The sequence below is a fragment of the Oryzias melastigma genome, linkage group LG9 (genome assembly GCF_002922805.2).
Source record: "Oryzias melastigma strain HK-1 linkage group LG9, ASM292280v2, whole genome shotgun sequence".
NCBI lineage: Eukaryota > Metazoa > Chordata > Actinopteri > Beloniformes > Adrianichthyidae > Oryzias > Oryzias melastigma.
In genome coordinates this window covers 1,131,109-1,145,558 of record NC_050520.1, presented here as the reverse complement: position 1 = coordinate 1,145,558, position 14,450 = coordinate 1,131,109, and the positions used below count along the sequence as shown (strand labels likewise).

Genomic DNA, 14,450 nt, shown 5'->3' with positions numbered 1-14,450 from the left:
CAAAACTTTTCTTTGAGTTTCGAATCTGAAAATTTCAAAATTAAAAACAAAAAAGTTGAAAGTGGGAAAAAAAGTTTTAAAATGTAAATTTTGAGTTTTGAAACAAAAAAAACGGAATATTCAAAGCTGAAAATAATTAAGATTCATTAATTTATCCATCCATCCATCTTCCAGACCGCTTCGTCCCTTTTGGGGTTGCGGGGGTGCTGGAGCCTATCCCAGCTACTGATGGGCGAAGGCGGGGTTCACCTGGACAGGTCTCCAGTCTGTCTCAGGGCCTCAATCACACACACAGTCACTCTCACATTCACACCTAGGGGCAATTTAGAGTCACCAATTAACCTATGAAGCATGTTTTTGGACGGTGGGAGGAAGCCGGAGTCCCCGGTGAAAACCCACGCATGCACGGGGAGAACATGCAAACTCCACACAGAAAGGTCCCAGCTGGGAGTCGAACCGGGGCCTTCTCGCTGTGAGGCAAGAGCGCTAACCACTTAGAATAGCAATAAGTTTCTGACATTTTCCTTTGTTTTGACCTGATATTTATTTTCATTTGTTTTATTTGGGTTTCAAATAGTATTGACCAAATTTAGCTCCACTTCAGAGAGAAACGAGTAAATCTGACAAACCAAATAAATCGAGCTGATGAAGTGACGTCACTCTGTTTTCAGACAATGAGGTCCACCTAGAATATTTTAATGTTTAAAATAGTAAATCTAAAATCACTCCAAACATATAAAAATCATCTGATTGCTAAACTAATCAGACTAAATAAAAGTGGTTGTCTGAACCCGGAGAGCCTCCATCCTGGTAAGGAAAATCCTCAGGGACGTCCACCTGAAGGACGGACAGATGATGTACCAGAGCTGTTAGCTTATCTAACTCTACAACTTCATGTTTGGATAGTGGACTTCATCCAGATGGATCTGGGCCAGTCGGGCGAGACGAGCCAGAGGCGAGGTCCACGTCCAGAGACGGGAGCACCGACCATCCACCAGGAGAAATGATGAAAAAAATGAGACGGTTCATCGACACTCTAGAAGACGGTCTTGTTTCAGTTTCTTCCTCTCTGTGTTCCAGAGGTGGAGCGGTCGACCGCTTAGAACATCCGTCAATTACTGACTAAAAGGACGTTTTTGTCCTGAAGGACGACGTTTCTGTTCAAACTGAATCCTCTGGCGGGAAAACTTTCATTCAAACAGGATCACTTTTGATTTTTTTATTCATTTCATTTAGTTTTCAGATTTTAAACAGAAAATAGACTTTTTCTTTCTGGTGAAATCCCTCTGTTGGACGCTAGAGGGCGCCGTTTCAAACCTGGATCAGTTTGGTTTGAATAAAACTCTCCGGTGTGAGAGGAACCGGCTTGAGGACGGTGAGTGCACCTGCTTCAGTCCAGTTTCAGCACGAACTCCTCCAGGAAGAGTCGCTCACTGATCATGTTCCTCCTAATCTCAATCATCTGGATGTTAGCGGCGCTTCTGCTCTCCAACTTGAGTTTGCGGTCTCTCGCTGCGTCATTTCTGTCTGTAGAAATGCGCAAAGGGAGCAGAGCTTGTGGAGTCCTGCAGCCCGTCCGCCTCCCGGAACCGCAGCTCTCTCCGAACCCTTTCTCCTCCTCTTCCTCCTCCCTCGCCTCCCCCTTTCCCCTCCGCTGCCTCCCAGCCCCGCAGGTTCAATCTGCGCCCCTGTTTCCTGTCACATGGGCTGGAAATCGGATCCTTGTTTTCTACTATCTGCTGTCTTTGTGGTGTCAGAGGAGCAGCAGGAGCAGACCTCAAGTTCAGTCCGTCAGTCAGTCCGTGCTGGTCGCGTGCGCGCCAGGCTGCTCTCCACCTGAGACTTTCCGAGCTTTTACGCACCATGGACTCGTGCGCCGTCTCCTCCGCGCTCCTGCTCGCCGGCTTGCTGTGCTCGGCGGCTCTCAGTCACTTTGACACCGGTGAGTCCAGATTTCCTGTTTCTGCTGCGAGTCTCGGGAGTTCAGCCTCTGAAAGTGTCGGCGCGCTCCGAGGAGCACGTCGGTGTTTCCCGGTTCTGTCACTCGTCTCCGCTCGTTTGGGTCGGGATCTGCTCCGTTCTCCAGGAGGGACGCGTCCGGTTCCGGACCAGCTTCCATGTGAACCGAGTTTGAACACATGTTTACGCACCGAGGCGCGCGCGCGGATGCGGGTCGTTCCGCAGGAACCGGCGGCCTCACGCGGCGGGCGCTGCCGGTTCGGTTCGGTTTCATGCGAGTTCACATTCCTGCACAACTTCAAACCCCCCCACTCACCCAGCTGGATGTGAACGTCTACAGGACGAGCGCGCGCGCAAACGAACCTCTGGCTGTGATTTACGTCGCGTTTCATGTCGGAGCAGCAAATCCTCGCGCTTTTCTTTTTAATTTTTTTGTCTCTTAATTACACCCTCGGATGTCAAATTAGAGGCTCCGCCATCTGGTCGGTGCGTAACTGCTCCCATGTGTACCTATGCATTAGAGGACGGCATTCCCCTCACAACACGAGATGTTGGAGCAGCGGAGCACCCACACCCTCCAGTGAGGCTGGAGCGGGATCTCCTCACCTGCATCTGCAGATCGACCCTGATTGGTCCTCCTCTCCGCGCGCCGGGGCGCCTGACCCGCGGCTGCGCCCCTCCACCCCCGATCCCGTCGGCTCTGTAAGCCTGTAATGACGGGCTGCTGGTGTCATAAACACGCCAGAGCTGCAGATTTATTTTGCTCTTGATGTTTGCTGGTTTCTCTGAGTGCCACAGAGCAGAGGTTTCATTCCGCGTCCGTGACGGAAGCCGGTGGGCCTTTAAAGCGGTTAAGAGGCCGCGGTTTGGGGGTTCAGGCTGGATCCAGACAGGATTCTGTTGCAGATGTTCCTCCAGTGAATGTCGGTCATTCTGAATATCTTCCAACCTTCTGAACGGACTCCTGGTTTCTCCTGAGGACGTCTGGAGCTTCTCGGTGATGCCAAATGTGAAGCGATGGAGCTCCGGGAAGTTTTTGGTGGATTCATGTAATTATTAGACACGTTTGTTTAGGTAAATGGAGAAAAATGAATCTTCAGATGAGACTCTTCGTGTGTTAAAGGAGAAATCCGGATCGTGTTCTTAAAGTCACTTTAATAATGTAATAATAATAATAGACCAACACAGTCGCAGTAAAATGCGTACATCTCTTTTGGTACATAGAAAGATGTTCCTTTAGGGTCTACGGAGCTAAATTGAGGCCGGTATTCAAAAACCTAAATAAACAAATTGTAAAAAGATATATTGTTGTTTTCAACCTTTTTTTTAAACTTTCAACTCAGTTTTTTTTCGTTTTTGAATTTGACCTTTTCATATTCAAAAAACTGAAAAAAAGTTTTGAAACCTTAAAAGAACCCAGAACATTTGAAGCTGAAAATATTTTAGGTTTATTATCTGTTTTATTTGTGTTTCAAATAATATTGGCCCCAATTGAGCTCCATAGTTTCCATTTAAAAGTATAAATAAAAAGGATAAAGTGGTCATAGTTTTGCTGTTTTCCTCCAAAATGACTCTAGTTTTTCCAAACTCACCAGTTGCCCATAAACTGTTTGGTTTGTGAGCGTCCTTCAGAACCAGAATGTGACAAATCCGGTTCTATCGGACTGCAGGCCTCCTGCTGGTTTTCAGAGATCCTCCTCATCTCAGGTTGTTTACGGAGCTTCAATGTCAGGATAGATGGGAAAACGGAAGTCCTGGAGTTTCACACCTGGGCCGTAATCTGAGCTGACCTGCACACAAGCAGGTGGAGCCCCGACTTTTCCAGAATCTTTTTATTGTCCTGCATGTGTTTGGTGTCCGACCCGCAGCAGGTCAGTACCGTTCCCGCCTCCAGACTGAAGCGAAGCTTCAGCCTCTCTCCGCTCCGGTGCGTCCGCATCCGGTTGCTCTGCAGCCAAACAACCAGCTGCAGATGCAGCTGCAGCTGCACATCCAATTCTAGCAGGTGGATGTCAGAATGTGCTGGACTCGGACCGACCAGAACCCTGGAGAACAGTTGAAGCAGTCGTGCACGCCCTGAACCATGGAAAGTGAAGGAGATCATCAAAGCCCGAACATGCAAACATATTTAAAACTCTTGGACGTCATCTGTGACGGCCGGGTGGATTCCAGCGGCAGGATTCGTTCATATGAGCTGCTGCACGAACCTCAGATCCTCACAGACCAGATCTGATCTCCGTCTGCTGGAGTGTGAAGGCCACGCCCTCCTCAGGTTGGTTTAGAGCAGGAGAGTCAAACTCAGTCACACAACAGGCCAAAATGATAAAACACACCTTAGGCTGAACAGGATAAACATTTATTCAACTCTCTAAAAATACATTTTTAAAGTTTTAAAACTGTAACTTATAAACATAATTATAATCTAGATATACAGCCTTACCTGTAATAATGTTAGTGTGAATGCTGGAAGCTGAATTTGGCCGCTGAAGATGCTGAAGCTGAATTTGGCCGCTGAAGATGCTGAAGCTGATAGCTGAAGATGCTGAAACCAATAGCCAGCTAAAATATTAGCTAAATGCCAAACTAGCCTAGAAAAACCTTAGGCTAGCCAAACAGCTAGCATGTAGCTGAGATATTAGCTAAACTCCAAAATAGCCTAAAGATTCTTAGTAAATGCCAAAATAGTCCAAAAAGTTAGCAGAATGTTAATTTTTAAAACTTTGAAACTGTAACTTTTTAACATAATTATGAATAATAAAAAGTCAGGAATATTATTCCAGAATAAATCAACTTAAACCTTAAATAACTTTCAATATTTTACTCTCCATAAATGTATGATTTGTAAAAGTTATACAAGTTAGAAATGAGCTCAAGATAACATCGAGTCATTAATGACAATATGATAGAATTGCCTGGAGGGCCGGATCCGGCCCCCGGGCCTTGACTTTGACACGTGTTTTAGATCAAGAGTTTGTGATCCTCAGACGAGGAAATCCTTTTAAAGTCAGATGATTTTGGATGTTTTGTTATTTCTCAGGTGTTCACACCTGCAGGTTTGTTTTCTGAACTGGATCAAACGAGTAAACCTGGTTTGCTTGACGGTAAAGTCGTCGGTTCACTTCTGAGGGCGGATCAAAGGAAACAAGAGATCACAGCTTATGAACTTTGTGTCAGAAAAACTCGCCACGACTCTGAAGGGAGAGAAACGAGGATGTCAGAAATGATCAGGAGACGGCATCGTACGGCATCAGGATCCGAGGATTAGAAGGTTCTGTTTTCGTCTGTCTTAGTGAGACAATATCGCCTCCAAGTGAGCAGAATGTGGAAGTGCAGGATTTCCCGGCGTTTTACTGCGCTCAGGACCCTAGTGTGAAAGAAAACTGAAGTAGACAGAAACGTGCGTTAGCATTAGCGTTAGCGTTAGCATTAGCATTAGCAGTTGAAAGCAGTCCGGTCATGAAAGCTTGTTAGCTTAACTCCAACTAGGCTGGAAAACAGCAAACAGCCTGAAGAGGGCAGCATTTGGATATTTACTTCTTTACATATTTATCAAAAGATAAATGAAAACTTTCAGGCCGAATAATCAAAGCTAACATCAAAATGCTCTTTGATTGATTTACAATCCTTTCCAACTGCGGTCAAATGAGCCGCCGTTCACATTTCCGTGGTCACATCAAGAAGCTCCGTGGAGTCTGGTGGAGATTTTCCAGCGTTCTCAGTCCTGCTACCGTAAGTATTGGATGAAACTCACACCAAAAATCCAGTGATGCTGATTTGACCACAGAAATGTGAACGGCGGCTCATTTGACTGCAGTCAATGTGAAGATACCATCTTCTCTTCTCCAGAACCTGAACTAGACACTAGGAACAGATGAGGGTTTAGTGCATGTGCAGCAGAGCTGTTGATGGAAAGAAGATCATTCATTCAAACAGTTTGATTGACTGAGATTTAAAAGGAGAAATACTCGGAAATACAAAAACAAAATGATTTCTGATTACATTTGTTCTCTTTCAGAAGAAAAATGACACACAGACATGATAAAAACTCTAAAAACAGGATTTTCATCAGAGAGAGACTTTAAGCTTCAGTTACATACACCTGGACAGGAGGCTTCCTGTCAGAAAATGGAACGTACAATTGTCGTCTATAAGGTTTTGTGAAGTATTCGTAAGAACAATGGAAGTTCCACACTTTTGTCGTACACCCTCTAGTGGTTAGTGAGGCGTGAGTCCTGGTCCTCACTGGCTGCACAAATCCAATATAACGTGATCCATACGTGCACGTAGGACGTCCACACAAACTACACTCGTATTGTCTCATTTCTAACAGTCAGGCTGCAGTAGGAGCGTGCACGTGTCACGTGAACAGCACTAACGGGATCCTTGTTCAGTTTGCAGGATTTGGAGAAAACATGAATAATCTGTGCAACACGCCTCACCTACTCCCCCTTAGGTGTTGTAGAATCGTTCAGCCCGACCTGTCGCCCGCAGCACGCCCATAGATAAAAACGTGAACATTTTCTCTCTGCGGTTCACTGGCCCTTGATGTTTTCTCCGTCTGTTTCATCCGTTAGATTAAGGCAAATGGATCAGAATTCTCGTTGCATCTTCATCCTGACTTTTTCTGCTAGTGCTGTACGTCTCTGGAGCTTTAATCTTTAATTCACTTCTTGGAACTTCTCCAACTAAAGATCCACAGGAAAAAGCGGGAGGCGCTCCCCATCTGGATCCGAGCCGTCTCCGCTCTTGTTTTGGACTTTAATGCAGCCTATAGACGGCAGCTTCTGCCTGGGCTTCCTCAACCTTTGTGACCCCGCAGACAGAGGGACCTTTGTGAGAGCGTGTCTGTGAGTGAAAGAGGGATTCATTGACTCGTCTGCTGGGGAAAGATAATAACAGACCGTCCTCAAGCGCTGGAAGAAACACAAGCTTGTGTTGGCAGAGGCCGCGGCGATGCAGCGTCAGCCGGCGGGACGCTGAAGACTTTCACATCAGAGCTCTGGAGGGGCTGTGAAGTCCCACAGCCCCTCCAGAGGAGTTTATAGGGCATTAGGCAGCAGGCTGGTCTGGGTCTGGGTCTCAGATGTGGGTCCTGGGAGCCCTCATTGGTCCCCAGTGCGGGAGCAGAGATGGAAAGATGGTCGCTCTTAATGCTTTTCCACACGGAAGACGTATGGTTGGATTAACCGTCAGACGGTTCTGTGTGCGGAGCCACAAAGTTCTGACATCACGACTCAGGATCCATGGAGGAGATGCTTTTATGTTTTAGGTCAAAGCTAGTGCTGCACAAAGGATTATTTCAAAAGTCAACCAATCACAGATTTTCCAATTAGTCGACTTATCAGGTCACACGCAAACTGGATGTAAAACACACATCTCAACCATCGTTAGCTTTACACTAAAGACTAGATATATATCATCACCTGTGATAATGTTAGTGTGAATGCTGGAAGATGAATTTCCCTGCTGGAGATGCTGATAGCTAATTAAAATGTTAGTTAAATGCTAAAATAGCTTAAAAACTGAAAAAATCCAAAATTAGCCAAAATAGCTAGCATGTAGCTGAAATATTAGCTAAACCAAAATAGCCTCAAAAACCTTAATAAATACCAAAATAGTCAAAAAGCTGCAGAATGTTATTATAACTTTACGGTTTACTACACTCTGACTCCATATAATATAAAGTAACGACTAATCGACTATTGAGTTTGTCGTTGACTGTTTTAATAGTCGATTAGTCGTCGATTAGTCGACTAATCGTGGCAGCTCTAGTCTTATATGATCTGGATTTGGAGATTTGATGAAATGAAGAGGAAAGTACCAAAAACTTTTGTCCGCTCATGTTAGGCCCTTAAAGACGGTTGTGTTTGTGCTTTTATTTTGGTGAGCAGTGCATGGATAACTTCCTCCCAAATGGATCTCAGGCGTGGAGGGATGTCTGTGGAGGTCTCTGTGGGGAATGATCTGGATAACGGGCAGAACTTTGGTACCAAACGGGCTCGGACCGGCCTCGGTCGACCACACGCGGGCCCTCCATCCTGTCTGCATCACTAATTGCAGCTGTGTCCACATGGGACTCATTTGGACCCGAAACCTCCAGTCAGAAGCATGTGGGGGCCCAACCTAGCACCTGGTGGAACCCCCAATCACACACGGGCGCTGAGCGCATTCCCACATGCAGCCGCACTGTTCCTCTCATTTATAGCTGCTTTAGGTTCCATTTGGGCCGGGATGTGGTTTCTCCATCGGGACGTCCGTCATCCTCGGGCTTTGGTCACGATTGAAGGAGGGGGTTGTTCTGGTGGTCCAAAGCTCTCTGTGGGACGCTGTCTCCACTGGTTTTATTTAGACGTTTTTGTTACGTTCTGTGTAGCAGAGAAATAGATCCCATACATCAGTGTGTTTAACTTCATTTCATTTTACTTTAAATTAGAGCTGTCAATAAATTACAACAACATCAGATTAATCACACATTTTTATACAACAATATGCATATTTCGTACAATAATAAACTAAAGAAAATCTGTCCTTCATTTTTATTGTCTAAAACCTTTAAATCTTTAAAGCTTTAAACCAGAAATGTACATTTTGAGCATAAAACAGCAACATTAAGATGAGCAGAACTCGTTTCCGTCTGCAGTTTTACTCCAAGAAAACAAAGATGCTGACAAACTGCTATAACAAACAAACATTGTGTTTCTGTACTTTAAATGAATACTGGATTCTGATTGGCTGCTGGGTGTGGACGCGCCCCTAAAACTGAAGTTTTGGTCACAATGTTCTACATGTGCAAACTTCTTCAAAACAAACTTTAACTCCACGATCTGGACAAAAACAACCAGTAGGAGGTGAACTGTCTCTGATCTGATGCTTCATTTAATCGTCATGACGATCCGCCTCCATATTGTTTCCTTTTTCCGCTGCAGTCGAGGTCGCGTCCGGCTCGGCGACGCGTTGATGTGTTAAGACTCAAATAAAAACAAACTTTTTTCTTATTGTGGAAATTTCAGGTGAGCTGTTGGATATTAAACTATTGACACATTTTAAATGTTATTATCTTATTTATTTATTACACTAAATACATGAGACAATGTTCAATCAGAAGCAATATTTTTGGCTCTTTTGTGTTTTTTTCTTTGCTAGCGACAGAATTGGAAGGCAGAGCCGTGATTGTCATTATCCCAAGAGCTCGCCAAAATAAGAGCTGCTGTGAGAAACCCTCGACCTTCAGATTCTACCAGAGATGACTCCGGAGACGGATGGTCGTCCATAAATCAGAACCACATCTGTGACCCGTTTGACACAAACTGCTGACACGTCTAAACTCCGTTTCTTGTCATGCGTCACGTTTGAGTCCGTTTCTTCACATGTTTGTGTTTCACACCAGAACCATGGAGGGATCTCATTACAGCTGCCAGAGGAGGAATTTATTCCATACATTTGTTTGTTTGTCTCTCAGAACAGAACTGTTGACATCATGAAAAGCAGTTTTTACTTCACCAGAAACTGAAACTTTAATTACATTAAAGCTGATTTACGTCTCAAAATGTTTAATAATTGATTTATTTTGTTAGTGAGGATCAAATAATCCGATTTTCGAGCCTCCTTGGATCCGTTTCTTGTTTCTCAGATCCTCTAAGCATCATCAGGATGACGTCTCTTCCATCCCTGAGAGCTCTGACACACGACCGCTCTCCTCAACACACGTCAGAGACGTGCTGGACGCTCCACCGGGGTCCAGAGGTTCAGACGAGCAGAACCGTTAAAACTGGACCTTTTGGTCTCTAAGTGGCTCCAGAGCGTTAAAGGAGGTTCGGTTCAGATCAGAAATATCCGGGTCGGAATGACTCAGCTGGTTATGACGGAAACGCCGTTTCATCACTGGCGGCGCCCAGCGCGTCCCGGCTGGAGCGACGTTTGGAGAACGTCCCTCATGTAGATGAAAGCGAGCGGAGGAACAGGAAGAGGGAAGAGGGGGCTGACGCTGAGCGCCGTCCGCTTCCTGTTGACGTTTGGGTGTTTACCCTTCAGGGGTCAAGTTGTTGTGACCTCCTGTGCCAGGGGAAAGCCCCGCCCACCAAACCAGAGAAACCAGCAACCGTACAGCTCAGAAACCAGCTGAGGTTACAAACACGCTCTCTCAAAGAGATCACAGAGATCTCTGAGATCTCTCAGATACCATGGATCACTTAGATCACAAAGATCAAAGAGATCGTAGAGATCATAGAGATCACTCAGATCATAGTGATCTTTCAGATCACTGAGATCACAGAGATCTCTCAGATAACGCGGATCACTTAGATCACTGATCTCCTCCTCACTTTTGATCCATCATCTCTCTCACTGTGCAAATCAGCACCTGCTGTGGCGGCTGAGCGGCTACCCAGCATGCAAAGCAGCATCCAGTTTCTGGATTTATGGAGAGGGGGGGGGCAGGATGAAGGGAAAATCATCCAGACGGTTTCACCTTAATCCAGTGAAGGTTTCAGGGTTGCTGTGGACCTGCTGTGTGTGCGTGTGTGGGGGGGTCTCCAGGTTCTGTGAAGATGATGATGAATCTCCTTCAGATCTTCATCTCTGACATTTGGATATCCGTGCCTGAACTGAACATTTGCATAAAGGACGCGGCGGCGTTCCCGGGATGCTCCTGGACTCCAGGGATGGAAAAGAACCAGGAGTTCTTCCATCTCTGAATTGGGTCTTTTTGTTGTTTCAGTAGCTGGGAGCTTCATGTCTGAAGCAGAGATCTGAGAGATTTACTGCTTGATGTGTCACACCTGGATTTAGGGGAGAAAACTGTTTTTGATTTAAAGACTTTTCCTGATGAAAATCCTGTTTTTGTGTTTTTAAAATCTTCTTCTGATATTTTCTGAGGTTGTAGGACATATAAAGAAAATTAAGACAAAATTACATTTCTCAGTTTAAAAAAGATCTTATTTGGATGTAGAAAGTACTATGGGCGGGGCCACAGTCTCTCTGCTCCGCCCCTTTCTGATGCATCCGCTCACAGACAAACAGATCCATGAACGTCTTTGTTTTCCTGGTCTGAGCTGGAATCTGGATCAGAACCAGACGGATGGATAGAACCACATTGTTTTGTTGTGCTGCTACGTTGGGGGTGTGGGGGGCTGTAAGCTAGTGGGAGAGAATGTAAACAGAGAACTCTCACTCATGGATATCTTGAGCTGTTTTTCAGTTCAGTGGTTTAGGATGAAAACCACGAATATCTAGAAACACTGGCAGAGATTCAACGAGGATCTGAAGCTTCTTTAGTGGTCAAATGAAACGCAGAGAAGAGAAGAAAAGAAAAAGAGAAATCCAGAAATGAGTTATATACTTACAAAAGTGTTGGAAGACAAATTCAGTAGAAAAAACATATCGGAATAAAAAATCTCATAAAGAAGTTGAAGAAAGTCAGGAATGACTAAAGTGGAAAAAAGTAGAGAAAAGGGAAATTATAACTTTCATTCTTATATATTTTTCATTAATTTCAATCCATATGGGTAGAATACTGTTTTTATTAAGTATATTTGTTTATTTTACCTTTCTTAGCAGAACTTGAGATTTAAGAAAATACAGAAGATTATATTTAATCCTACTAGGAAGTGAGGGATTCATAAATTAGGTGATCAATAATTTTAATGTTTTTTCAAAGTAAAAGAAATCTACATTTATTTACCGTTTGAATGTGATTTTATATTTTAAACGTTTGTCAAACATTTGGATTCTGGACATTGACGGTCTCTAAGTGAACCGATAAGGAAGTTATTCAGCAGTTTAACCTCGAAAAGGATTTAAAATAATGACCACAAAGTCTGCAGAGGGTCTCAAACTGTTATCTCCTCCTCTGCTCTCAGGAACGGGGAGGGGAAGTGGGGGCGGGGTTGCTCCGTGCCAATTTCTGACGAGCTCCTGCCGCTCTGCAGAACCTATATCCCAGAAAACGACACGTTTGAGGATTTTGGCTAAAAACGGCTTCACCATAACCGAGTCGACCTTTGAGATCAGAAGATGGAGAGAGACCTTCAGCTGAAACGTGTTCCGAAGCTTCAGTGAAACGAGGAGTTTCCCTCAGACGTCCTCGCCGCGCTCCGGTGAAGCTCGCTGAGCCGTTTGTGCCGCCGGTTCGTGTCCGGCTGCAGGTAAACCGTCGGCTTTGAGGAAGCGCATTTCCATTCCTGCCTGACCTGCAGGGCGGCGCTGACCTGTCACAGGTGAACCGGCGGCCCTGCAGCAGCCTGGGCGGCACCTCGGACCCCCCCAGACTGGAGGGGGCGGTCACACTCGGCCAATGCCGTGAAACCCAATCTACGGCTGTCAGTGGATCCTCCAGCAATGGATCCTTTTGTTGGTCCATGCGACCCCCCCTCCTGTCTTTGTCCCTGTGGCCCCGCCCACAGAAAGGTGATCACGTTCCCAGAGTGGGGGGGGGGGTCTTCTTTGTGCTGCAGGAAAACAGAACAAACGTTTTTTCTCTGATTTTCTTCATGTCTCCAAAATGAATTAATTTAGCAAAAAGATTCCAGAATCTAAACTGAGGTTTGTGAGGACAGAGAACAGACCCCCCCCCCCATGTGTTTACCCCCTTCATTGGATGCAGATGGTGCATGTTTGGCTCCACACATGGAGGCTGTTTACACGGCGAATGAGAAGCTGCAGAAATCATGAAGCTGAGCGTCACAGCAGCTCTGCTGACTCCGCCCCCGACCGACCGGCCTCTTTGGTTCCTCCCATCGCCTGAAGCCAGAACGGCCGTCCGTGTTTCAGTAACAGATCCAGACGAACTGATGATCAACCGTTTGAACGGTTGAAACGGCCGACAATCTGATCAGCAACAAACCTTTAAATATATCCGTTTTCATCTTCAAGAGAAATGAATGAAAAACAGTTTAGCTTCTATTTTAGCGACAGGCTAACGTTTCTGACTAATTTATCCATTGAGGAATTTTAGGCTGTTTTGGAGTTAAGTTAGTATTTAAGCGACAGACTAGCTTTTTTGGGCTAATTTGGAGTTTAGCTCATATTTAAGAAACACGGATTTTTTTTTTTTTTGCAAAATTGGCCTCTATTAGGGATTTTTAAGCAATTTCCCTACAAAATCTTCAGGAATTTTAGGTCAACTTATGCGTTCTTTCAAACTCCTTTACTGAAACTTCCAGTCTTTTAGCAAATGTAACATTTTGCAAATAGCTTTTGCATTTTCAGCAAATCTCTTCAGTAATTAAAGTAAATTGCGTCACAATTTTCAGCGTAAAGCTTCACACTAGTATCATCACAGGTGATGCTTTATATCCAGTTTTATTTTCATTCCAGTGGAAAGTCAACCGTATAGAACCATTCAGACTCAGTAAGTCAAACGGTGAGTCGGGGTTTGATTCATGAATCCTCAGCTGTTCTCAGACACTATCATGAAAATGAGAGAAAAGTGATCAAACATAGAAGCTAATGAACCAGCAGCTCCTCAGGACGTTCTCCTCTTCCTGATGGAAGGATCTCCGTCTGAGCGGGATGAGTTGACGTCTCCAGACATTGTTTTCCTCTGAAACATCTCGTCCCGTCTCTGGTGTTCATGAGGAAGTCGGTCAGAAGGACGTTTCTGAAGCCGCTCCAGCTTCTCTCCGTTTGTTTTGATTTGCTGCCTGCATTAGAGGGGCGGGGCCACCTCCATCCCGCTGCTAAAACCTGAGACCTTTATTTATCCCGTCAGCCTCGTCTGCCCTGTAATCATGCGCCTGCCGGGTGGGGGAGGGGGCTTTGTGATGGCTGCACGCGGCGCTCACGGCTTCACCTCAAACCGAACCACGTATAATTTACATTCCTGGGATTACAGCGAACCTGAACGCCAACGATGGAAAACAGGTGTGGGGCGTCCGGCCGACCCAGTAGGGTTCTAGGAGGGGGGGGGGTCAAAGATCCTGACCCGGAGCTGGATCAGGACAGATTCTGGACCTGAACTGGTCTAGCACACAATGGATCAGAGTCGGTTCATGATCTAAACTGGTTTGGCATAGGTTCTGGATTTAAACTGGTTTGACACTGGTTTTGGGTCTGACCTGGTTTGACACGCATGGATCAGCACCGGTTCTGGATCTAAACAGGTTTGGAACAAGTTCTGGAACTAAACTGGTTTGACACTGGTTTTGGGTCTGACCTGGTTTGACACGCATGGATCAGAACAGGTTCTGGACCTAAACTGGTTTTGCACCGGTTCTGGATTTAAACTGGTTTGGAACAAGTTCTGGATCTAAACGGGTTTGACACAAATTCTGGATCTAAATGGGTTTAACACAAATTCTGGATCTAAACTGGTTTAGCACAAATTCTGGATCTAAACTGGTTTAGCACCAGTTCTGGATCTAAACTGGTTTGAAACTGGTTTTGGGTCTGACTTGGTTTGACACGCATGGATCAGCACAGGTTCTGGACCTAAACTGGTTTAGCACCGGTTCTGGATCTAAACGGGTTTAACACAAATTCTGGTTCTAAACTGG

At 45.3% G+C, this 14,450-nt stretch overlaps 1 protein-coding gene and 1 long non-coding RNA gene across 3 annotated transcripts in view; one reads left to right on the top strand and one right to left on the bottom strand.

Annotated features, from left to right (window-relative positions):
- Positions 1-1,394: 1,394 nt before the first annotated feature.
- kremen1 (kringle containing transmembrane protein 1) overlaps positions 1,395-14,450 on the top strand; it is a 53,661-nt gene continuing 40,605 nt past the window's right edge. Inside the window, exon 1 of one of the 2 annotated variants that reach the window (XM_024258030.2) lies at positions 1,395-1,942. In XM_024258030.2, the coding sequence (XP_024113798.1) occupies positions 1,864-1,942 (79 nt within the window). In that variant the 5' untranslated portion in view covers positions 1,395-1,863. The remainder of the gene's footprint in view (positions 1,943-14,450) is intronic. The other variant, XM_024258031.2, reaches the window with a different exon arrangement.
- LOC118599155 overlaps positions 11,460-14,450 on the bottom strand; it is a 7,024-nt gene continuing 4,033 nt past the window's right edge. The window contains exon 2 of the long non-coding RNA XR_004948454.1: positions 11,460-12,404. This is a non-coding gene — a long non-coding RNA (uncharacterized LOC118599155). The remainder of the gene's footprint in view (positions 12,405-14,450) is intronic.